Raw genomic sequence first — 26,104 nt, forward strand, 5'->3', positions numbered from 1 at the left:
TTTTCAGGTTTTGCTTTTGTTGACCATAGTGTGAAAGTGGGGATACGATGATGTTTCAAAATCATGACAACAATGTTGGCGTAAACCCATTATAAATTGCATGCCACTGATGATGGAGGTTTTGAAGGGTTTTAAATAATGGAAGAGGCTAGGGTCCAAATTGGCTTAACCTAATATGATAGGAGAAGATGTAGCATCACTAGCATGGGGATACTTCCACCTAGGGCTTGTGTATCTTATGAAAATGTGGTGATAAGTTGGTGGGATATTTTTTTTCTGGCCTAAGTTGGTAGGTCTAGATACTACAATAATTTTTTATTTTCATTTATTTATTTTTTTTAATAAATTCTTATTTTTTTTGCTTATTTATATTACAATTTTCTTTCTTAAATAGAGGCTTTGGGTGAACCTATAAGCAATCAAGCATTTTGATTTGAAGGGGAAAGTCAAAATCATAACAACATCCCTATGCTATAAGATTTATAATCCAATATATAATGAAATGTATTACCTAATACTATGGTTTTATATCCTAATAAAAGCTACCTAAGCCTAAAAGTCTATAAATTTTTAAGCGTATGCTCTGATACCACACTGTCACGCTCAACAATTTTTAACATCACATGTCTCATTCTTTAACTAAAGTCAAGAACATGATGAAATCATCACACAACTTTAAATTATTCAAAGGAGTTTGAAGAAATAATCCCATGAAATCAAACACCACATTATCCTTCAAACGTCAACTCTAAAATCTTAAGAAAAAGAAAAGAAAAAAAAAAAAAAAACTCCAAATATAACTAATAAATTAAACAAGTCTAACGGTTAGTTAATATGAACTAACTTTGAATGGTCAACTATGGTGTAATCCTCAGCTGAGGGCGGAAATAGAGGCAAAATTCAGCTGTTCTCCGCAAGTATAACAAGGTGGTGTACGTACACAATCCTTGTTGTTGATGATAAGGGTGTACAGGCCATTGCGATTAGTGGTTATTGACTAAAATCGTTAATCGCAACTGCCTAAAGCAATTATTGGATTTTAATAACCGCAACTGCTCTGTTAGGCGGTTATTTTATAACCGCGTGGCGGTTAACAGTTATTCAAACTAATAACTGTTTTTTGGGCTTATTTTAAATAATTTTGGGTCAAAATATACCTAGAAACAATGAATATGATGAGATCATATCCTTAACTCGTATTTAAAACTACACCGTGTCGTTTTAATGTTATATTTTTAATATATATATATATATATATATTTATTTATATTATTATTATATTATATATAAGGGTAGGCGGTTAGTGGTTTCTTATAACCAATTACCAAAGCGATTATGCGGTTAACTGTTGCAGGGCGGTTATAAACGCCTTGTTTGTACACCCCTAGACTTGATGATGGAGAAATTCATAATAAAATAAAATTGAGAGAGAGAAGAAGAGAGAGAGAAAATATTTACTTGGTTTGACGTATCATGTTCATAGGTGATATTTTGCTCTAATTCACTTGATGAAGTTTAGAGTACAAAAATGATAGTCGGAAACTTGGTGATATGATAGTAAAAATCTGCTCGTGAATAAACAATCGGAAAAATTACAAAAATCAAGGGTTAATTTTACAATTGTATGATAATCGTATATTTGTCTACTAAATAGCATTACTATTGAGTGCCAAAAAACTACATCCCTCATCCTACTTTCATCCCACTTGGTTGACGTGACGGTGCCCATCAAACCTTGTTAATGAAAAAAAAAAAATTTCCAAAAATTGATACACATTACTACATAAATCCAATGAAACAAGACGAAATAGAGGTGCTTTTTTCAAATAAAGGTATCCAAAACTCCAAAGTGTGGCCTCTTGGACTGGATCAACATTATTCCAAGCCCAGTACATTAGAATTAGGCCCAAGTGGATCCAGCCCATTTTCTTTTCGGCCTCGAGCAGCTTGAGACTAAACCTCTCAAAATAGCACTGGCTGCTACGCCACGTCGCCAGCGTCCAAGGGTTTCTCTCCCATTTCGAGCTCACTTTGCTACCACCACCCTTCGCAGAGTCAGAGCTTTCGGGTTTTCCTTTTCCTTGCTTTTTTGGCTTTCAGGCGTCCAAACAGAAGAAAAGCTTTTAATAGACTTGGGTATTTGTGGGATTTTTCTGTAGGTAATTCTGTAAGCTAAGCTCTCACTAGCTACGCCTATCACGGTGGCCATTACAAAGCTCGCCACTTTTGTTTTGAAAAGAAAAGGCGCAGCTGTGTATTGGGTCGTTCTTTACCTCTCTGTTTGGCAAATATTTAACGGGCAAGCGTCATAACGAATACTTGACTTTTGATAATAATCTAATTGTGTTGGCAGGGGAAGGAAGATTAATTCAGAGATGGCTGCTGGTCTGGCTTCCAAATGGTCTCGCGGTATGTAATTTCTGGGGTTTTCTGCAAGTGCTCTAATGGGTTTTCTTCAAGTGATCCCTGTAGTTAATTTTAATTTTAATTTTTTTATTCATGTCCACTTTGCCTACTTTGCTAAATTTTGCTTGCCCATAACTTGCTCATTGGAAAACCTTTTGATGATTCTGTTTGTTGTAATTCGATACTTCATATCAGTTTTTCTTTTGAGTTGATACGATGCTTGTAATTAAGTAAATGCTCATTCACTAGGTGTTAGCCATTTGGATGGAAAGGAATAATATTCGACATGGTAATAATCCACTTTCAGAAGAGAAGATCATTCAAATAATTACATGGAAGATCAGAACTCGTTTAGCTTCTAATTGTAAATTCCTGAGAAGAGAAAATGTTGAACTGTGAAAAAAATGGGGATTGCCTGTTGGAATCCTTAGATAGGCTGATTGTGGATATTTGCATAGGTGATAAAGGGTTAGATGTTAGTTGTTTGATTGTAAAGCCACTGATTGTGCCTGAGTTACAGGATGGATAGTGTAAACTTTTGTTTGCTATAAAATTTGTTCATTCATAAATAAATAAAAGGTGTTAGCCCCTTTTGTATGTCATACTAGTCCTTAATCCTTAATTTAATTCTTGGGAGTAATAGCTAGTTGTGGTCGGAACTTATGCAAAAAGTGATTTTGGGTGCCAGAGAGTGATTCTAGTTATGGTGTCAAATTGGCACTGTTGCCAAACGTGATTTTCCTCCAATTTATGGTTCAAAAAAATCACTTTTACTCATTTTCAATTTCAGTTGGTAGGCCTCCACTCATAAATCACTTTTTGGATGTCATGTGAAGTTCCCATCAGACTAATTGGGTTGTAATGACATTAGGATTACAGTTTATATGGAGTTTTGTTCATTGGTTTAGTATGATGCTTGTAATTAAGCAGATGTAAATTTAAGGGTGTGAACCAAATTTTTCCTTTTCTCAGTTCTAGTGCTGGATTTGATTTTTGGGAAGAAGTAATTAGAACTAGTTATCGAGGTATTATTCTGTGTGGACTGAAACTTGAGCTGAGTTTATTTTTTATGAGGTTGGGTTGGGTAATGGAATTCTGATTCTTGACATTGTTAAATTGACTCTATCAAGTTGAGTTCTACTTGAGCTTGGTTTGCCTCATTCAAGATCGGTTTGAATGGATGTGGAAAAGCTTAAGTTTATTCTTGGGACTAAAATGACTACTTCTGAACCTAATGGTGCTTAATTGAACTTGCTTCCCTTATTCTACTGAAATTGCTTATTGTAACGAGCTTCAAGCATCCTTGATTACTATCGAAAAAAGAAACCTCATTGACTTCATATAGAGTAGAAATGCCCCTTTGTGAGGACCTTGGTTAAACTTTTCTTGATAACTACATTGTATATTCTTATCTCATTGACTCACTGCTTCTTATTCATTTTGTTGGGGAAAATAAACAAACTGCTAGTTGGCCGTTCATTGTTGGGGGGCCTTGGAAACAACTTGTCTAATTTACTGACCACGTCACATGAGATGGCATGCAACAATTCCTTATCTCAGGTCAGTATTTTTCTGTCCTTACTTTTATTGTTGTTATTTTTGAAGATTGTAACTATCAATTAGTGTCTAGAAATGTAAAGCAATGTTCTCGTGATCTTGCAAAAGTATTGGGCATACAGTAGTGTGGCCCAATCTGAGCCCTACCTGGATGCTCTCTCTCTCTCTCTCTGTCTCTTATTATCCCTGTTAAGTCTACCATTTATTTCAAGAGAATAAAGGTCGGTTGGGTGGCAAATCTTCTTTTCCAGAGAACAATTAGCATCAATGTATCATTTTATTTTATTTATTTATTTCCCTTAAAAAGCTGACAAGAAAGTATGTATTTGGATAATTACATGGCAAACCCTATAGTTTGACCCTGGTTTCAAATTAAAATCTGAAACTTCATTGCATCAATCACCTTGTAGTGTTAAAATCATTGCAATCTAGACCCTCAAAGAGCCTCTCTCAACTGAAAGGTAAAGGAAGTCTATGTAAGTTCGCATTGAGAATTGTGTGGGTGCTAAAAAGCCTTACACATAAATTTCAAATAAAGAAAACCTACAAAATGACCTCACCATTTATAATTTTTTTCAATGTCAAAATATCACCTATGATTCAAATGAATGATTTTTAGTAGACTTGCAAAGCATTCAAATTATAACATGAAACTATAAGATGAACATTGAAGCAACTGAATTTGGTAAACTTGTAAAGGTTCTTTTTTATTGGTAATTTATTCACACACCTAGTGGGGCTTGAACCCATGGCCTCACTCTAAGGTATATTATGATTACCCTTCATACATTTTGGTTGATAAAAAAGCCCATGATATACCTTAATATAATATAGAGTAGTCATGGTTTTAGAAATTGAATCATTGATAGAATAAAAAAAGTAGAAGTTCAAAAGGGGGGGGGGCATCATAAAAGTTTAAAAAACATATGTTCTTATGTAAAATTAATTATTATGTTAAAAGTGGTGAAATTAATATTAGGAGACATTTTAGTTAATGGTTAAGAGTGTTAGTAAGATGCTTAGCTTAAGTTCAGGTTGTAGCATTTATAAAGTTCTATATCTTTGTGTTAATTTGCGAAGAAACTTGAATATGTATAATTTTAGTATAATGTTATTACCTTACTCAAATCCTTAGGTCGCCTAGTAGTAAAGCCTCTACGGATCCATTTTTTGTTTGAGGTTGGAATAGTGACATATTAAACAATTTTTTAATCATTTAAGCTGATAACAATGATCTGGCAGGTTCAATTTTCATTTCAACTCATCTTTGATCAGTTTGACCTGGCCGTTCAACTGCCCAATTCTTTCTTCTTCTTCTTTTTTTCCCAAGTGGTTAATAGGATCAATGACCATGGTTGAACTGGTCTGAGCGGCTGATCCGGTTTTTAATACAATGGGAGTAGTGCATATTATCTTAACCGAGGGTGATTAGTCCATTTTGCTAAATCAATCTTTTAAGGTCTATTGTTGTCATCTCTTCTGGACATTGACTTAATTTTTTCCTATGCAACTTTACAGCAGCAAAGGACTTTCATTCAGATGAGGACGGTTCTCAAAGTGGTGGACAACTCGGGGGCAAAAAAGGTGATGTGCATACAAGCTTTGAAGGGGAAGAAAGGTGCAAGGTTGGGAGACACAATAGTTGCATCTGTCAAGGAAGCCCATCCAAATGGAAAAGTCAAGAAAGGAAAGGTTGTGTATGGTGTGGTTGTACGTGCAGCCATGCAACGCGGCCGTTGCGATGGCAGTGAGGTCAAGTTTGATGACAATGCTGTGGTACTTGTCGACAAGCAAGGGCAGCCAATTGGGACGAGAGTTTTTGGGCCTGTCCCTCACGAGCTACGGAAGAAAAAGCATGTCAAGATTCTTACTTTGGCGGGGCATATTGCGTAGAGTGTGGGAGTCTTTGGAATCCAGATGCAGGAGTGGTAGCATAGGCATGATTTGGATAAATCTAGCATATGCTTGGTTAGACTTGAATTTTGCCTGAATTTGTCTGCACTGAAAAAAAAAGAAAAAGAATATTGTTTTATTCCATCAATTTTCAAGCAGTGAGATGATAGCCAAGTGACCTGTAACTTTTAACTAATTGAATGCCTATATTGCTTGTCATTAGTTTAACACTATTCTTGTGTAAGATGTCAAACAAATGACACACAATGTGGTTTTCAACTAATTGATTGCCTATATTGGCTTATTGCCTCCATTCGCAGGTCCCCAGCTTTGAGAAATAGTGAGAGTGCATTATGAATAAACCAATTAAGCGACCGTTTGGTATATCATAGAATCTGGTCTGCTATGAATACCATAACTGGTTTTAATCCATTGCAGTTTGGTAAATTTATAGAGTAGATTTAGAACCCTAATGAAATAATAAGCAATTGGCCTCAAGTAAATCAGATACTGCTTTGGTTATTTGGTTTCAGACATCATTTTGCACCCTAACATTATCTTATTTAAGATATCGTCTAGTCCTTCATCATTTTTACATTAAGAAAAAAGCAAAAAGAGATTTGAAAATGTAAATATATATATATTTCCTTCTTCCCTGAAGAAGGTAATGCAATCATACACGCTGATCTCAATAGACCTTGACTGTATTCTTAATACTCCAGTTTCCCTATTCAAATCTCAACATATAGAACTTCCTAGTACTTCATTTATTTCAGGGATTTTGGTTCTTGTCAACTGTCTGAGAGCTTCTCTCCCAGAACTTGAAGTGCAGAGCTCTGAGCTCCAGCATCTTCTCCACCTCCTCAATCGGGAGCCCCTTCGTTTCTGGGACGCATATCAAGACGAAGAACAGGGCTACAACAGAGATGACCCCAAACATCAGGAATGTCCAGGAAGTCCCAATTGCTGTCGTTAAAGTCAGAAAAGACTGTGCAACAATGAGGTTTGAGATCCAGTTTGCTGTGGCAGCAATTCCTCCACAGATGCCTCGGTACCTTAAAGGATAGATCTCAGAGTTGACAATCCATGGAACGGTTCCCATTCCAGGAGAGAAGAATATGATGTAAAGTGCCAGGCCAACAAGTGCAAGCCATCCAGTTTTGCTTGGACATCCCCTGGTGTACCATAGTCTGTCTTGTCCACGGCACATATCCTTTACGGTGTCATTTGAGATCAAACACTCCCCTGGCAATAGCTGCAACACAATCAAAATGAATAAGGATAAGAACTTATGCAACTCATCCACAACTAGTATTTAATCAGCATTCTACTTTGTGAGGGATAGAAGTAGTTCTCTCTGTTTAGTTCAAAGGGAAATTGTCAAATGATGTTTCTTATATAGTAGATGGAATCTAAGAGCACTAGCAGCAGCTTTCCAACCATTTTCCTTAAATACTATTTCTTTTTATCATTGCAACCGGTTCCAACGCCCAATAGAGAGAATTGTTGGGGACGCGTGAAGGAGAGAGAATGATTTGTTTATAATTTAATAAAACATTGGGTATCTACCATGTTTTTCAATGCAATGGGGAATACTGTAGAAACCTCTTGGTGTAGATTAAATATAGGGCTTCTGATGTGGGTGTGGGTGTTGGTGTGTTTTTGTGTTTTTTTTTCTTATAAATTTTTTTTCCTAAACATAGGGAAGAGAATGACATATAGGGCATTTGTTGCTAGTGCTCTAAGATGTATAAATTTGGGAAAAGGGATAGATTCCCAAGAAGAAAAACTCAACCACATGGATCTAGAATTCTAATGCATTATTACTGGAAATTTAAGTAAGACATGCATTTTGGAGGAATACATAAGAAAATCTGCATGTACCTTATTAGTACTTGCAGCACAGAACCCACATGATGGAGATGAAGCCTTCAAACACTTCATACAGCTCCAACCATTAGCATTTACAGCCGAACTGTAATCCGGGCAGGTGAAGTTTTTGAACTGAGATGTTGCAGTTGGCACAACTGATGGTGAATGAGTCGAAGTGTCATGAAATATCCCTGATAAAAGCCCAAGTGAAAGTATAACCCCACATAAACTGATAATTAGAAGTTTCTTCCTCCCAGTCCTATCAATAAAATAGATGCTGACAATGGAGCCAAGAGCATTGAGGCCAGAAGTAATGAGTGAGAGAAGGAGTGCAGTTCGATTAGATGCAATTCCAGCCAATTGAACTATGGTAGGGCTGTAGTACATGACTGTGTTAATGCCCACAAACTGCTGGAAAACCTGAAGGCCAACTCCAGCAATTAGTCCTCTCCTTACTGTTTTGGTTTTCAATAGTTCAACATAGGAAATCTTGCCAGAAGACCCTGTTGCCTCGATCTCGGCTTCAATTGATTCCTTCAGAGCATGGATCTCTTCTTCTACCTCATTCTCTGAGTATATTTTTCTTAATATGGTTTTTGCTTCTTCTTCGCGTCCCTGTCATTTTAAAAAATGGTCTTTAAGAACCTATGCATACAAGTTAGACTCGAAAAACACTAGCTTACAGGAGAAAGAGGGAAGAACCTTGCGGTATAGCCAACGGGGCGACTCTGGGAGAAGCAGCATTAACACAAACTGAATCAGAGCAGGAAGTCCTGCAACTCCAAGCATCCACCGCCATGTCCCAGGTGCCTAAACAGAAAATTACACAAGTTATCATCTTTTATTCATTTACATTACAAAAGTTACAAGCCAATAGAAATTCCAAGTAAGCTTCTACATAGACATTGAATAAGCCTAGGGACTATCACATGTGAAGCATCTAATAGAAATTGAATGACTCTACTGCTTGTTCATTGAAACGTATCGAAGTAAACCATACAAACCCTAAATTGCAATACTCCATACTCTACTGCTTGTTCATTTTTACCAAAAAAACTAAGGATTCATTTTCATTGCCACGTCATCTCGGTTGTATGACAGTCGTATATCAATCTACTAAATAAACTTACTCTTATCATATATGAAACATAAAAACCGGCTGCAGGTGCAAAAAGAGCTGCAAGTACAAAAAAACTAAGGATTGATTTTCATTACCATGTCATCTAGGTTGTATGAGATTTGTATATCAATCTACTAAATAGACTTACTCTTATCATTTATGAAACATAAAAACCGACTGCAAGTGCAAAAGGAGCCGTTGAAATAACAAATGAGATTATCTAACACATACAATAACAAATAAAAAGGTCCATCAAAGTCGCCTACATTATGTCTTTGGTATAACTACTGCTAGGGTTTTAAAATGCTACACAAAACTCAATGGATTGGTAAAATCTTCAACTACAGTAGCTTAATTACCTTGGTGAAGGCCAAGTTGATAAGGTATGAAAGGAACTGGCCTCCAGTTATAAGAAATCCATTGGTACTAACAAGGGCACCACGGATTTTAGCTGGGGAAGCTTCAGAAATGTACAAAGGTGAAGTCATTGACGCCATTCCAACACCCAGTCCAACAAAAACACGTCCAAAAATGAGAATGGGAGGGCCGTTAGCAGCAGCCATGATCACCGCTCCTACAAAGAAGAGGAAGTCTGCTATTAAGATTGTACTTCTTCTTCCAAAGCGGTCATTCAACCATCCACCAATTGCAGCTCCAACTATTGCTCCTGCTACTGCCATGCTCACTATCATCTCCTATACATGCATTGTCACCAAGCACAGTTAATATACATTCTACTTTTACTACAAAGATATCAATGAATGAATTAATTAACAAATAGCAACTAAATATTACTACACAAATATTGGAAAGTGATGCCTACTTTTTAAAATTTTGCTGAAATTGAAGTTCAAAGGGTATGTTTAGTAAGTGTTCGAAAATTTGATGTAAGTTGAGAAGTGTGTTCAGTGGGATCCCGTTTAAAAGGTGTTGTCTATGGGTTCACCAATGAACAGGCGACCTTAGTTCGGTAAGGTTGTCTAGACAATCACCTTTAACTTGTTGGGGTGACCACTCAACTACTTTTGACTAGGACAGAGGTGGTTATGCGATCATCTCCTCTCCCCTTTGTTGGGAGTAGCCGTGTGGTTTGTAAGTAACAAATCAGTATCCATACTTGAAAAAAATAAACGCGTGTTTTTCTAAAATATTCTTAAAGGAAGATGTGTGAAATTTTTTAAAGTGTGTTGTGTTTTTTTTTTGTTGAAAAGTGTTTTATGTTTCCCTTTTTATTTTTTATTAATTTTAATTTTTTTAAAGTGTTTTGTTTGGTAACTATTTTCTGAAAGGTATGTATTTGTATTTGAAAAGAGAAATACTTTTCCAAACACCATTTATTAGTGATGAACAGCATATTGTATTTATTTCAGATATCTTACTTTTATTGTATTTTTTTGCCCTATTGAACCTATCTCCAACGGATTGGGATCCCTAACAATGGGCAAAAAAATTGCCCATGTAAAATTTCTCTAATCCTAGCCCTTCAATGCCATTTAAGGGCTACAAGCCGCCGCATATTTCACTAATAATAAAATATTATTTAAATTTTTTTAAAAAAATATAAAATAAAATAATAAAATAATAAAAAATATGGCGTGGCATTTTTGCCATGTTTTGCCATTTCCACCTCTGCTCGAGCCTTCGATTATGCAGATGCTCTCACAAAGAGCCTTCCCGCTCCGGGAGGCTGCCGTACAACCAAAGAGTCTCCTGGCGTGACCATTCCGGCCTCACCGATGGCCTAGAACAAGGAGTAATTAATTAGTCCAAACCCTCTTAAGTCTAAACCCATTTGCCCAGATTTATGGGCCATGACAATGCTCTCATGGGGTGGCCGAAGCCACCCCCAACCGGCCCTTGGGGGTGGCCGGTTGGGGGTGGAAGCAACAGTATGAGCCCACAATCTCAGACTATCTTTGATGTTAATCTCACTGCTCAAAGCAGGAATTCTCCAATTCATCAATGGATTCTCTGCCTTTCTCCTCTCAAAAAACCTCCCAAGCATCAGAAAGATAAGGCCTTGAAATTGCAGACTCGTCAATTTCCTCTTCTTCCTCATCTTTCTTTCCGAATCTATGTAACCCAGGAAGGATTGAAGCCAAGCTTGAATTATTCCAATCTTCATCGTAGAAAACAAACCCCAGATCCATAAACCCTTTTAGCTCCTCAAATTAAGCTCTTGCTTTCGCTTCTTTCCCTTCTCATCTTCTTCTTGGATGACACTTCCAAATCTGTCGGCTTTGGTTGCTCTGCTTCTATTCTGTCACCTCTTTTCCTGAATGGATGGTGTGGAGTTTGGCCGGGATGAGGACCGAGACCGGAGACAGAGCAGCAGAGTTGAAGCTTGTTTTGGACGAAATCTCTGGTTTTGATGGACGGTTAATTTTTTTTTTGGGCACCCCATATTTTTTATTATATATATATATTATATTTAAATAATATTTTATTATTAATAAAACACGTGGCGAGTTGTAGCCCTTAGATAATATTAAAGGGCCAAGATTAGAGAAATTTTTTGATGGGCAATTTTTTGCCCGTTGCTGGGCATTCCAATCCATCTCGAACCCATTCAAGTTTCTAGGTTTCCTTTATAGAATTTTTAAATACTTATCACTCAAGTACCCATATTTGAATGACTCCATCACATCAACCTCCATCCCTTTTAAATCAACACGGAGATGCCATCTAGACCCGAAATCATTGAGAGAAAATGTTTTGCAGAAAATTCAAGTAGCGGAAAACTTTACAAAACCCTATTTTCCTTTTACGCGTTTTGGAAATATATTCGAAAATTAAAAAACTCTCAAACTTTTAATTTATTTCAATTATCATATTTTGTTAAAATGTTTTGTTAAATCTTATCAAAATTTTCAAAATACCCCTATTTTTATTATAAAGAAAAAAAAAATTGTAGATATTGGGGCATTTATTTTTTTATAAGAAGAAACATATTTTCAAGTTTCTTTTTATTAAAAAAAGGATATTTTATACATTTTGACAATAATTAGCGAAAAATTATAACGGAATTGGTTAATAAAAAAAAATTGAAAGTTTAATACCTTTAATTGATAGTTTTTAAATTTCGACAAGGAGGTTTTTTAGAGTTTTTCTTAAATTTTTTCTTTTTGAAAAAAAAAAAGAAACCTGACATGAGATTTTCATGGAAATTGGGACCAATTTGGGGTTTGGTTGATGATTGGAAAACGAAAGAGGTGAGCGTTGCCTTATTGGATAAAGTGAAGACCGAAGACCACATATGTGTCACCGTGAGCCATGTTTCCGACACGTGTCCAATCGGGACCCAAAAATACGGAAGTACACTTTTCAAATGATGTCGGATTAGTTGACTCCTATTGCATAAGCAAGTCACGCTTGGAAAAGCAAAATCCTAATCAACACCAAACTCTAAATAAAATAATAAAATAATAAAAAAAATCAGAAGACCATCCAATTTTAATATAGAATTTAGCAAATTTTTACTCAATTATTTAATTCTCATGAGATGAGATTTTAGGCATAAATAAAATATTCAACCACCACGCCTTACAAAGGGTGTTTTGGACAATTCCATATGTGAATAACTTGAGCTAATTTCAAAGATATGGGGTTTACTTAGAATAATAATAATCCGTAAAAAATTACTAGCAATTTGAGCAACAAAAAATCTCATCTGAGATTTATATGCCTAAATAATTTTTAGATTGTCCCGCTATTTAGGCACACAGATGAATCTCATATAAATTTTTTCATATCTAGCAATTTTCTTTTGGTTTTTCTGAACAAAACTACTTTTTACTTTTTATTTAAATATATTTCACAATAATTATTTTTTATCTTTCCTTATACAATTAAAATATTATTTTTTTTATAAAATACAAGTCTACCTTTCCTACAAAATTCTAACATGATTCCTTAAAATAAAAAAAATAATAAAAATAAAAAGAGAGAGAAGCAAGAAATATTTTGTATTAAAATAATAGATATGAAAATATTTAAAGATATTATTGTATTATTCTTTTAAATTTGTCATATATTAAATAAAGAGAGAGATTATAAGAAACTCTTACATGTCCCAAATTGCTAGGAAGATAAACAGGAGGAGAGATGCATTTGAGACAGTAAATTGGAGTGGATGGAGGGGGCATTATAGTCATTGAGGGGTCTCCAGAAACTGGATGATGATATTAACAGGAAGAAGATGAAAAATTGAGAGCCATAGATTATATATAAAACATGTTTGGCATCTGAGAATCTCACCTGTAAGTAAGTCTTTCTATCAACATCCTTGAAGTCATCTCTGATATAGAGAAGAGCTCCTGATATAACTCCTGCACATCACCACCCACCAACCCCAAAAAAAGGCTTAGAAACAGAGAGAGAAGGAAACAGAGAGAGAGAGAGAGAGAGAGAGAAACAGAGGATAGAAGAAAGCAAGAAACCTGTGTCATAGCCAAAGAGAAGGCCACCAATCCCAGCGGAGAAAGCAAGGCGAAGAACATAAGGATTTTTCCATGCCAGGGAGAAGCAGTCTCTGAAAGCTGATGTATCAGCCACATGTATGCCACCCTCCATTTTTAGTTAAGCTTAAGACACAGAAAGAAAGGAAGAGGAGAGACAGAGAATACTCTGTTTGGGTGTTTTTTTTTTCCCGAGAAAATAGAAGAGAAAGAGAGCATGTGAGTTTAAAAGGGGCAGACTGCAGAGGGAGTAGTGTCTTTTGTGGGTGTGAGTGATATATATAGACTATAGATATAATGATAGAGATTATATATATATATAAAAGCCGAGTTTTGGCTTAGAGAGTGCGTAGAATTGTGATACGTGGAGTTTTAGATGATAGCCTTTTAGTGAGATAATTAAAATATAGGGATTTTATTTGTAATGTATTGAATTGTCTAAATGAAGAAAATAAAAAGTTTTTAAATTTTCTCTTTCTCTCTCTCTTTATCTATTTTTTTTAATTTTTTTTTTTTTATCTTCTCTTACTTATATTTATATCTCAATGTGAGACAATTAAAACGTATATGTTTTATTTGTAATATATTTAATTGTCTTAACGAAGAAAACAAAAGGTTCACAAATTTTTTTTTTTTCTCTCTCTTTATTTTCCTTTTTATCTTCTTTCGCTTTCTCTTTATATTATTTGGAATGAATTTAATTGATATCTTAATGAAGAAAACAAAAGGTTCTCTTTATTTAATTTTTTTTTTTTTATCTTCTCTTCCTATATGTTTATATCGAGATAATTAAAACGTATAAGTTTTATTTGTAATATATTTAACTGTCTTAATGAAGAAAACAAAAAGGTTTACAAATTCTCTCCCTCCCTCTCTCTCTCTCTCTTTCTTTATTTTTCTTTTTATTTCTCTTGCTTTCTCTTTATATTTCAATGTGAGACAATTAAAACGTAGGAGTTTTATTTGGAATGCATTTAATTATTTTAATGAAGAAAACAAAAAATTTTCAAATTCTCTCTTTCTCTCTATTTATTTTTCTCTTTTCTTCTCTTACTTTATATTTATATCTCATTGTTCATTTGTAAATTTCACACTCAATTCAGGAAAAAGACAAGAGAGAGGGAGAGAGAGTTTTCAATAGTTGTTTCTTAATGAAAAATTATATTACAGTTCTTTTATTTCTGTTTTTTTTTTTTTTTTAGTTTCGCTAGAACATTTATTTTTCATTATATTAGTATTGTCATTTTATATGTTTATTTTCAGTGCTTATGTTCTTCCATTTTTGTTTTTGTCCCCTATATTTTTTTTTCTATTTTTTTTTAATTTTTTCTGTTTTTGCTTTCTATTTATATTAATCAATTCCATAAAAAGACGAGAGAGAGAGAGAGAGAGAGAGAGAGAGAGAGAGATAATTTCTACTCTTTTTTTTTTCAATAAAAAATTATACTACTTTTTTTTTAATTTGTTTTGCTAGAATAGTTATTTTCAATTATATTAATATTTTTATATTTTTGTTTTGTTTTGTTTTTTTTTTGTTTTTTTTTATCATTATTTTCGGTGCTTATGTTCTTCCATTTTTTGTTTTAGACCCTTATTTTTCTTTCTAATTTATATATTATTTTTTATTCAAATGATTAATTTTCTTTTGTAAATTTTACATTGAATTCAGGAAATATTAATAGTGAGAGAGTTTCTTTTTGTAGAAACTCAATTTTTTTAATATATTTCAATCTCAATTTTCCAATCGTAGATTTATTTTTATATTTTTATATTTTTTGTCTTTGTTTTCCTATATGTCTTAAAATTAGTTTCTTTTACTTTTATATATGTGAAGGATGGTTAAAAAAAAAAAAAAACATTTATTTTTCAATATTAGTATTTATATATTTTTTTATCTTTATTTTCGTGCTTATGCTCTTCCATTTTTGTTTTTGTCCCGTATTTTTTTTGTCTTCTTTTACTTTCTATTTATATCAATCAATTCCGGAGAAAGATAAGAGAGAGAGAGAGTTTCTATTCGTTGTTTCTTAATGAAAAATTATACTATCGTTATTTTCTTTCTTTATATTTTTTTTTCTTATATCATTTCTGTTCAATTTTTCAATCATTGTTTTTCAATGAAAAATTATACGACAATTTTTTTTTTTTGCTAGAATAGTTATTTTCAATTATATTAACATTTTCATTTTTTCGTTTTTTATCTTTATTTCCAGTGCTTATGTTCTTCCATTTTTTTTTTTACCTTTATTTTTTTTTCTAATTTATATATTATTTTTTATTCAAATGATTACTTTTCTTTTGTAAATTTTACATTGAATTCAGGAAATAATAGTGAGAGAGTTTCTTTTCGTAGAAACTCAATTTTCCAATTGTAGATTTTTTATATTTGAAAAAAAAAAAATCTATTTGACAAAACCTTTTCTAATATTTATTGATTTCATTGGAACTGAGAAAAATATAGAAAAATAGTTTTTTTTATTAAATTAGTATTTTTCATTTGTTTATATATATTTTTTTGTCCTTAATTTATATTCTAATTTATATATTATTTTTCGTTCAAATTTTATTAATTTTATTTAATACAAGTTACAAATTTTGTTTTGTAAATTTAATTGAATTTTGTTGTTCATTTTTGTTTTTGGGTGTTCCAATATTCTTGCCACTGTTTTTTATCTCTTTCTTTTTTAAAAGAAAAATTAAACTACCAACATTCTTTTGTTTACAAAATTAGTAGACATAATTGTAATCATATATCAACATGCTCATTTATTTTAGAAGACTTCTTTATTTTTTTCAGTGGTATTATTTTTGGAATATAATAATCAATCAATCATTTTCTATAGTTAATTAATCTAGGTTTTTATTTTGAATTTTTTTTCCTTTATATTTCATTTTAAACTACATATATGGGAACAAATATTTAACACGTTTCAATTTATAAGAACTAAAATTTATGAATTTTTAAATTTATTGGATATGTGGGTTTATGCTATTAAGTAAAACTATGGTTTAAAATGATTTTATGAACATTTGTCAGTTTGGTAGCTAATTTTTTAATTAAGAGAAGAAAATAAAATTTGTTGTTGATAATCCTTTAAAGACTTTTTGACTTAATTATATAAAAAAGAAAACCGGTGCGTAGCATGGGCTCTAAGCTAATATATAATGATAGTTAAGGTAGAAAGAGAAAGAGATGATGGAACAATGCAAGAAAGAGAGATGTTAGAACATTTTTTGACACGGCGTTTCCGTGGAGAAGAGCAATACTATGTACAAAACTTAACAATTCAATCTACTTGAGTCTGAGTACTCGTGTGAGTGAGAGATAGATGTTATGAGAATATGAGAGTTATCATTTGTGAAGACCTTATTTCTAAACTGAAGAGTTGAGGTAAACTTGAATTAGATCTTCTTATTTGAGTCGAATTGGGAGTTCTCAGAGCTAGAATTTGACTTGGGCTCTTACTCTAATTAAGACATTGAAAAAAAAAAAAAAAAAATTAAGACGTTGAATATGATTTATTTACTTTGATTCTCTTAATAGAACCTCATTAATAGTTATGTGAACTTGTCATTGGCCTTGAGGCCCAAAATTCGATAGGCTTATAGCACGAATTTATTCTCAACAAGAGAGATGAAAAAAAAAATGAAAATCAAAGTTTTAATTCAGGGTGATGATAATAGAGAAGTGCTAGGAAGCCAAACAAATAAACTCAAAAAAATTTTCAAACTTACGTGTTCGTTGAAATTGGAACACATGTCAATTAAAATTAGACCAACTAAGACATCGAATGCAAAAGAAAAAAAGAAAAAGAAAATTTAATTTTCATATTCCTAGGGAATCAATTATCTGACAAATTAGCATACGATATATTTAATGAGTTTGGTAGATGGATTAGACTTAACAATTAAGTTTAGTTTAAATAATTTTTAATAATTTCCTTGAAAAATGTGTGTGTCAGCTAATACTTTGTTAAAATAACTCAGTGGGTTTAATCATGATCTTCTTCTTAACCCTAGAATTGTAGGAAAATATTCCTCCATTAATTAGTTCAAACTAAAATTATGAGGTTGTTTTAAAGTTTCAAATCCATAATAATAATAATAATAACAATAATAAATAAATAAATAAATTTGTACCAACCAGAATCCGAAAATTGCTGAGGCATGAAATACATTTTTAGGAAAAATGGCAGAAAAGCTTGACTATTTGGGGGCACAACAGTGAGCCCCAAAGTGGATAAGCTTTGTCTGGTAGGAATTAATTGCTTTATTTATTTATTTATTTATATTTTTCAAGTGACATAATAACAAGATTGAATGAGCAGATGAAAATTCCTGTCAAGGCTCACATGAAAGCCATGAAGGATTTATGTCCATCTTAGGAGGATTAGAATTCCCCTCTTTCAAAAAAAAAATAAAAAAATTAGAGGTAATATAGAAATTTTGGAATAAAATTAGTCGAATTGCAAAAAATTAAAAGTTTGGGGAGGTGCATTGCAAAAATTGAAATATTGAAGGTCGAATTAAAAATTGTCCCAAACTTAAGGTGTAAAGTGTAATTTTTCTAGAGATAATCAAGATAAATTTTGATGTAGTGATCCATCTTCTTTATTGTGTTGGCGCCGCTGTTCTTAGCGGCTGTAACGGGATTATATTGGATGTTTGCACAAAAAGTTGTCTCTTGTTGGGGCCTTTGTGGGGGAGGCTTAAGCCGCCCACCTTCCCGTCAGTTTTCCCAACTCACGTGGCTATCAATTTATCTAGAGATTGGTTGTGTGCTTCCATCATCTCTGACACTCATCAGCATTTACTTATCTTTGAAAAGTTTAATGCTTTGAAGATTTCAAGATATGTCATTTCTCGTGCACACCTAATTGTAAAATTAACCGCTTCCCATTATGTGTTTAAAAGTATTACCATGCATTGGCATTTATTTCTTTTATTAGAATTAGGAGAGAGAGAGAAAAAAAAAAGAAAAGAAAAAGAAAAGGCCCTTTGTAATCCTTGATTGATGGAATTCATGAAAATTATCAGCATCCTTTTCTATAAGAAATTTATAAACTCTATTTTTTTTTTTTTAAATGGCAGAATTTAAAGCAGCAGATTTTTAGATTCTAACGATCTAAACATTGTTATTTATAAGATGATAATATTTTAAAATTAAGAAATTAGAGTGTTATAGTAAATATAACCATGATAGTGGTGATATTGTTTCAAAGTATATGATAATAATGATGTGATAGTGGTGATATTACTAAATGGATTGGTGCTAAGATAATAATGATGTTGGTAACAATGTATATAGAAATAATGGTGGCATTTTTAGTATAATTTGTAAAATGACATATTTCTTATAGAACTTGAACCTAGGATTTAGATTTTGATCATAGGTTATATAAAACTTTGTAAAAGAAAAAGAAAAAGTAAATATTATATATAACTTTGATCTCATGGCTTCTTTGGTTGTCACACCGTCTTTTGGTTAATTCTGGGCTATTGAATGAGTTGTCCACTAATTTTTCGTTTAATTATGTTGTAAACCCCTTTTTCCTAGTTGATTAAAAAAAAAAAAATACAAAATTAGTCATTGTGGTTTACCTGATTTACAATTAGTTCTATGTGGTATCAAAATAAACTCAAAAGTCTCTAAAGTATGCCAAAAAAAACAATTTAGTCTCTACAGTCAAATTTCATCCACTAATTTAATAAATTCCGTTAGTTCACCATTGACCTAAAGATGACAAGTATCACAATTTTATTGGCTTTAACGTTTCACGCTATATTAAGTCAATGGACGAAATTTGACTGTAGGGATTAAATTATTTTTTTTGGCATACCTCGCAGACATTTGAGTTCATTTTGATACCATATGGAGTTAATTACAAATCAGGTAAACAACATGAACTGATTTTACTTTTTTTCCTAAAAAAAAAGAAGAAATTAATCTCATGACTTATTTATCCCATTAATCATCAAGACAATAATGACATGCCAAATTTAATCCATATCATATTTAACACTTTTGTTTGAAATTTGCGAAGGCACGTTGAGACACTTTGTTGTGTGATTATTCAAATAAAAGATTAGTGCAAGGAAGAAGATAATGATGATAGACCACTTTTTTGTGTGATTATTCTAAAAGTTTAAGTTAATAAGAAATAATAAATTTAATTATTTAATTAATATTTTTTTTTAAAATTATTTATTTATATAATTCTGTTTATTTATATATTTTGTCTTGCAAAAAAAAAAGGCTAATTGAATTAAATTGTGATTAATATCTTAATATGGAATTAACTTTTGTTTCTCTTATCCTAATTGAATAAAATTGAGTTGTTTGTTTGAACCTGTTCTAAAAGTCCATTGTATCCTTACAGTCACATCACAACTTATATAAAAAATTCATTTTGAAAATTAAGGTTTAAGTAAAAAGATGATTTGTTATTTTCATCATACAAGGACAGAAAAGAAAAAAAAGAAAAAAGGAAAAGGAAAGAAGTGTTGTAACTTGCATATAAAGATTTTTTCCCCATTCACTTTGCAAAAGTGCAAGTAGCATGGACCCTTCTCATATTGCTTTGATCATCCTTTTGGTCCAGACTGCGACCCGGCTCAACATGGACAGATCCATATATATATGAGCTTAAGGGGTAGATACATGACAAGGGCAATCTTATCTAACTCGAATGTTATTTTGATTAGTCAATGATGTGCACCGTACTAGCATTGGCCTCGAGCCGCCTTTTAAATTTTCAGTGAAAAAATTTGTTTGCAAAAGAGGTAAAAGGCATTAGATGCCGTTCATCTTAGAGTGTTGGAGGGACTTTGACGTCCAAGTCAGTTTGGGATGTGATGAAGAGTTCTATAGTGAGGTTAGAGTACTATTATTGATGGACTATGCAGGGTAGGTTGAGATTTTGTATACCTTAGGCTTTATATACCGGCATATAGAACATTCTAGAGCTCTCTAGAGCCTGCCGAAAGAGTCATGGTGTCTCAAATCGGGTCTAGATGAGTGTTCTTTGGGTTGTTAATTACTTTGATCGCATAGCGGCTTAGGCCCGTTGGGTCATAGATTGGCTATGCTTGATTTGGGGGTGTGGGCCTTCTTTTTTGTCGGGTATTTTCTAGGTCCTCCAGGAGTCCCCCAATTCCCTTGGATGATTAGTAAATTCATCTATAGAAATTTTGAGATGTGTGTCCTTGAGCCTGCAGTTGGGTCTTCCGTGAATTTTCTAGTGGCGAAGTATCCGGGTCCTCCAGTCAAGATATTAAAGTATGAATAAAATAAATTACATCGATTGGGTTCAACAAAACGCTAAAACATTTTGTGAGTTGCTACAGTGTCGACCAAAGTTCACTCACCAATTATGAAAAAAAAAAAAAAAAATTCTAACATTCTCTATTCTTTCAAAGAAAGAATAAAGAAATCTTTAAAAATAAAAATTTAAATAGAATAGTAAAAATAAATAACTAAAATGAAAAGCCGAATATAATTGATTTGGAAAAGTGGGTAACTAAAATAGATAAATGTAATTTGTTTTAACTAAAATAGAATGTAAATTTAATGAACTAAATGTGAATGCTTTAAAGCTCTGTTCAATTACATTACTTTAAAATACCATAACAAAAAATTCAAAACTTTTTTTACTTTTAACAGGGACAAAACCAGAATTTCTTATCTGTGGAGTCAAAGTATGAACGAGAGTGGTTAACCTTATTTTTGATAGAGCCAAGCCTAACTTCAAGCCTATATATATATTGGAATAGTTCGGTCATTGCCTTATATCAGATCAAATTACTTCTTCAAACAAACCACAAAAATTCATTTTGAAAAGGTTTACCAAACACCACCGTCCTAATTAGATAAATCGTCCAGTTGTCAAGCTGCAATTAGCTGAGGTAATAGTCAACCTTTTGAGTGGTGAAGGGTCCTTGATAGTAATCAAGTAGGAAACTACCATTAACGAGAATCTTGAAAATGGTTGTTTTCTTGTTCTTGAAGCTAGGGAAGATGAGAACATGTGCAGTCTAATGTGAAAACTATATATTATGTTAACAAAAATAAAAATATTCAACGAAATATTTCCCCTTACACAACATTTTTAAATGTCCATCTCTCAACATTTTTTTTTTGTTCTTTTATTTTATTTTTTAAAAAGAGGAATACACCGGATTTATATATGTCACACAAACAAAAATATTAAGAGATGAACACTTGAAAATACTGAGCAGCATTTCTCATTTTATAATTAATCATTGCTACTAAATACAACTTCTTAAAGATAGGTTTGCTGCTCAACTTAAAAAGATAGGTTAAAAATCATCTTAATCATAATTTATGTAGCAAAGCTCTCTCAAATTTGGATCATCTTGAATTCAAATGAATCGGAGGGAATCTATCGGTTTTATTTAAGTGGCAAAATTATCCAAAAAAAATATGAAAATACAATTTTGCCCTTATAAATATAACCGACTTGAAATTGAAGAGTATCCTTACCTAGCTTTCTCAATGAGGACTGATTGGTCCAAATTCAATGCTAATTTATGAAATTAGGATGCCAAATGGCATCTCTTGATTGGTAGCCAAAAGATGGTCAAAATGGGAGTGTATATTATTTGAGGGTCCAACCATATCTTGATGTTGATGTAGGAAAGTGGCAAGTGGGGAATCTAGAGCAAAGCTCTCACCCTCTCACATCGATTCCCTGCAGGTTTCATCTTTTTTTAAAGTAGCTGGAAAGTTCTAGTATCAGAAAATGACCTTTATATTGTCCAGTTGCAACCTATTTTCATCCCAAAAGACCACGTGGTCTATCCTGTTGGGGAAAAAAGAAAAAAGAAAAAAGCATAGGACTATTCAACTATATATGGCCTTTTTCTTAAAATTATTTATTTTTTCATGGAGATCTAGTAAGGAAAATATACAATTACAATGCTATTATAAAATCGGTTTGAAGCGGCCCTTCTAGCTAAGTTGTAAGTGCAAAGATTAGGGCAATGTGAATTTTGAAGGCTGACCAACTTTGACAGGAGGTTAGTTATTCAAGGATATCTAAGACTAATGGTGCAATCTTCCAATAGAAGTCATTGAACTATGTTGAATGACAGGATTAAGATCTACTAAAATTCTTGGGAAATTTTGAATTCAAGTTGTCCATTTTCCATCCAATGATCATTGTTTTGCTATGTGTCCCACTACTAATAAGATAATAAATATTTATTATTTTATTAGTAATAGGACACGTGGTAGAACAATAACGCTTTGATGGAAAATAGACGGCCTAGATTTGAAATTTCCTTAAGAATTTCAGTGGATCCAGATCCTGAATGACAAGGATCATTGTTAAGGAGCAACCTTCTCGGATGACGCGACTATCAATTTTAAGGTCTCGAGTCGAGCTGTGGAAACGACTAGTAGTGACGCTAAAGGTTCACCCATTTTGGGTAGGAATGGGGGATGATCCTAGTGCTACCAAAAATGATGGAGCCTTCTAACTTTGAATCTACAATTGCATTAAAAAAAAACTAATTAATTTTTACTGTTACATAATCTCAATTGTACGACAATCTTGTGTTTCTCAAAAGATTTGAAAAGCCAAAAGCCCCACCAAGAGAAATAGGAAAATTTTTTTACCAAAAAAAAAACAAAAAACGAAAACTATAGCCTTGTGCCACTCAGAAATCAGGTAACATATCCTTTTCTGTTAAATTACATAGCCGGGTCAAAGTTGCCAACTAGTGCCTCCAAAACGGGTTGACTGTCTAAGTAGTCAAATATTATGTAATTGATTAAGAAATAATTTTCTCATCCACTCTTTTATTTTATTTTATTATTATTTTTTTTTCAATTTTGGCCATCCTACTAAGCAATATAGTCCCAAAGTATTGCACATGAAAAATGGAGTTGATAAAACGAAGTGGATGAGGACAAATTGAAGTTCTTAAAATGTTTTGCATTATTTTATAATATTAGAAGAGGAAATAATAATAAATTTTTAAATGCTTCTAAAATTGAAAATGACAGAGTTTTCTTTCAAACCGGGTTAGAGGAATTTCTTTTAACCTGGTCTATAAAATTGATATGTGTTTTTTTTTTTTTTAATAATATGTGAGATGTATATGAATATTTAATAAAATTTATTCCAACTTTATCCCTACTATTAAAAAAGTATGTGCTTTTCACATAATCAAAGAATACGTGTCACTTTTATAAATTAAGTTAAAAAAAATTCTTCCAACTTAATTTAAAAGAAAACTCTATCCAATTAGATAATACTAGCTGAGATGGACTCAACTACTTTCGATACGTAAGTAATAGATATTTCAGCACATGAAGGCGGCTAAAGAAGGAATAAAATTAAAGCACTTTCTTTTGCAGAGAAAAAGATGAGGATTGAGGACCACTATCACCATTAACTTTTGTGGCAATCTCACGATTTACTTGCATTATTTCATGTCCTCTCTCTTTTCAATCTTGATTCCATTTCCAATTTAAGCTTTTTAGCCTACTAATTAGAAAAATCCCAATCACTAATCCTTATTACAACTATTTACAGGAAAGTAAATATTCTCTGGAAAGGAATTCACATTTCATACGCAAGGGAGTTGAGAGAGAATCTACATTCCCTTGGATATTTGAATTCTGAGTAATGCTATATAATACATCATCTTTGTATTCTCGTTTTATCCCACCAAAATTGACGTTGGGCGGTCGCCCATAGCATATGGTGTGTGGAAAGAGTAATGTTATATATCATTTCATTATCCCATTCCCATCTCCTAGAGCTCGTGTACGTGGGGTAGTCTTCATAATATTTGGTGTGTGGAGATTGATATTTCGATTGAGAGGACCACATGACATTAGTTTTTGGGGGATGCGTGGGGTCCGGATAATGGGATGATAAATAAAATTTATTAGCACATAAATGAGTTTTTTTGTTCGAAGGATCATGCTATATATTAACTTTAGGGATAAAATGGGATACAAGGGTGATGTATAATATTATTCATGAATTAAACACTAGAAATTTTCAAATTACAACTTTAAATAAAATCACACTTCAAAAACCATTCATTTAAGGGTCCGTTTGAATTCGTGATTTCAAAGCGCACAATTTGACCTTTAAAAATTGTAGTTTAGTATTTAAAATCTGGTATTTTAAAAAACGCACCTCCTTGCCTACGATTTGAAACATAAATTTTTCTACATTTTTAAATCCCATTTTTTTTTTAAACGCTCATAATCGATATATTTTCAATGATTTGATTTAAAGTTTCACTTTTGATCTGCGAAATTACAGTATTGAACGCACTCTAAGTGTAGCACTAAATTCAACCAAAGTGCAAATAATGATATCCGTCACATCAATTTTGAGTGGAAAGAAAGGAAGAAGAAGAAAACTTTAATAATACATGTGGTAAGTTGGATGCATTATTAAACTTGAATAATACTTTTCCAGTTTTTTCAAACGTGTTAAGCATTTAGGAATTTTCATTTGGTCGCATAGAGTACTTTTGTTGATAATAATAATAATAATAAAAAAACATTTTGACAGCTGTGGGATTTGAACCCACGCCCTTTCGGACCAGAGCCTAAATCTGGCGCCTTAGACCACTCGGCCAAACTGTCAGATACATGTTATGGTAGCTCGTGTTTAAATAAATAACAGTTAAATATTCTATTTGTCGAAAGTTTGTACGTGCTTTAAAGGCCGTCTTACACGTCTGTTGAATAATAGTATTTTACGTACTGCAGATGTTTTTTTTAATTTTTTTTTTATATAAATAATTTCGTTAAAAATATTTTCCGACCAAACAAACAGAGCTTTAGAAGGGTTTAAATTCGGGTCTTAAATTTGTAGAATGGAAAACTACATTGTGAAAGACAAAATCCCATACAGTATAAGTATTCTATTTTATTTTTCCTTTGGGACAAATCCTAAGCTAAAAAAATGTCACTGTCGACGTAATGCTATACTTCATACCCATTTTATTATATTCATTTTACACGGTTAAAGTAGTATGAGTTGAATAAAGATAAATATAAAAAAAAAAGGAAACAAAAAGCAGAAGATTTTTAAGTGATTATTCAACCGGTGCTATGATTGTCGGTACGAAATGAGCGTAAAGAATAGATTTATTCATTTTAAGATCCGCTTTGGATGTTTGAACGTGCAAATGCAATGTGTTTTCGAAACCTGTCCTTGTCCTTGATCAACCCCACTATAGGCAGATGATAGAGAAAATTAACATGTAATATGGGCAAGATATTTGAGCATAGTTTGAGATTAAAAGATTAATACTCCATTTGACTCTGGGGATGTAGCTTAGGACAAACACGATAAGTCTATAGCTTGCTAGAAGTAGGGACAATTGGAAAATTGTCGTTAATGATCACTTATCAGCGATGACTTTTTGTGATTGTTGCTAATACTACAAAAATAGCAGTATTAGGAATGACATGCTGTCTCGCATGCCTAACTTTTAATGAAGATGGAGAATATTATCAGCGACGATTTTTGTTATTGCTACTATTGTGATCATATCATTGATGAACATACTCGACGGGATCTAACCGTGACAACATTTCGTTTCCAAAGACCAAATTTTTAGATGTGAAATCACACAATCTAACATTTTTGATGATTTCCAATTGCTTTAAACATTTGGCTTTGAGTTTGATAATGTTAATTTGTGATTTTTTTTGCCAACCTTGAAACGCTTTTTGAATAAGGGCAATATGATACCCCACGTGGCTAGAATAAGGGCAACATTTTCTGAGAACCCAAACGTG

General features: G+C 32.5%; 2 protein-coding genes and 1 non-coding gene across 6 annotated transcripts; 1 reads left to right on the forward strand and 2 right to left on the reverse strand.

Annotated features, from left to right (window-relative positions):
• The first annotated feature begins 1,994 nt into the window (after positions 1-1,994).
• LOC132172083 (large ribosomal subunit protein uL14mz) lies at positions 1,995-6,160 on the forward strand. 2 transcript variants are annotated; one of them, XM_059583521.1, is made up of 4 exons: positions 1,995-2,159; positions 2,354-2,409; positions 3,875-3,966; positions 5,482-6,160. In XM_059583521.1, the coding sequence occupies exons 2-4, from the start codon at positions 2,376-2,378 to the stop codon at positions 5,854-5,856; spliced, it is 501 nt and encodes a 166-aa protein (XP_059439504.1). In that variant the 5' UTR covers positions 1,995-2,159; positions 2,354-2,375; the 3' UTR covers positions 5,857-6,160. The 2 variants fall into 2 exon arrangements, with proteins under 2 accessions (XP_059439504.1, XP_059439505.1); XM_059583522.1 differs by having other exon boundaries at positions 1,995-2,155.
• A 313-nt stretch (positions 6,161-6,473) lies between these two features.
• Positions 6,474-13,519, reverse strand: LOC132170973 (probable inositol transporter 2). 3 transcript variants are annotated; one of them, XM_059582145.1, is made up of 6 exons: positions 13,288-13,519; positions 13,106-13,176; positions 9,208-9,543; positions 8,431-8,538; positions 7,741-8,343; positions 6,474-7,111 (listed from the first exon to the last, which is right to left on the reverse strand). In XM_059582145.1, exons 1-6 carry the CDS (start codon positions 13,418-13,420, stop codon positions 6,629-6,631), a joined length of 1,734 nt encoding a protein of 577 aa, XP_059438128.1. In that variant the 5' UTR covers positions 13,421-13,519; the 3' UTR covers positions 6,474-6,628. The 3 variants fall into 3 exon arrangements, with proteins under 3 accessions (XP_059438128.1, XP_059438129.1, XP_059438130.1); XM_059582146.1 differs by lacking the exons at positions 13,106-13,176; positions 13,288-13,519 and adding an exon at positions 12,916-13,000; XM_059582147.1 differs by lacking the exons at positions 13,106-13,176; positions 13,288-13,519 and adding an exon at positions 10,476-11,227.
• Positions 13,520-24,860: 11,341 nt separating this feature from the next.
• Positions 24,861-24,940, reverse strand: TRNAL-UAG (transfer RNA leucine (anticodon UAG)). Its single transcript has one exon. It is a non-coding gene; the product is annotated as a tRNA-Leu (tRNA).
• Between the last annotated feature and the right edge of the window lie 1,164 nt (positions 24,941-26,104).

The sequence above is a fragment of the Corylus avellana genome, chromosome ca2 (genome assembly GCF_901000735.1).
Source record: "Corylus avellana chromosome ca2, CavTom2PMs-1.0".
Taxonomy (NCBI): Eukaryota; Viridiplantae; Streptophyta; class Magnoliopsida; order Fagales; family Betulaceae; genus Corylus; species Corylus avellana.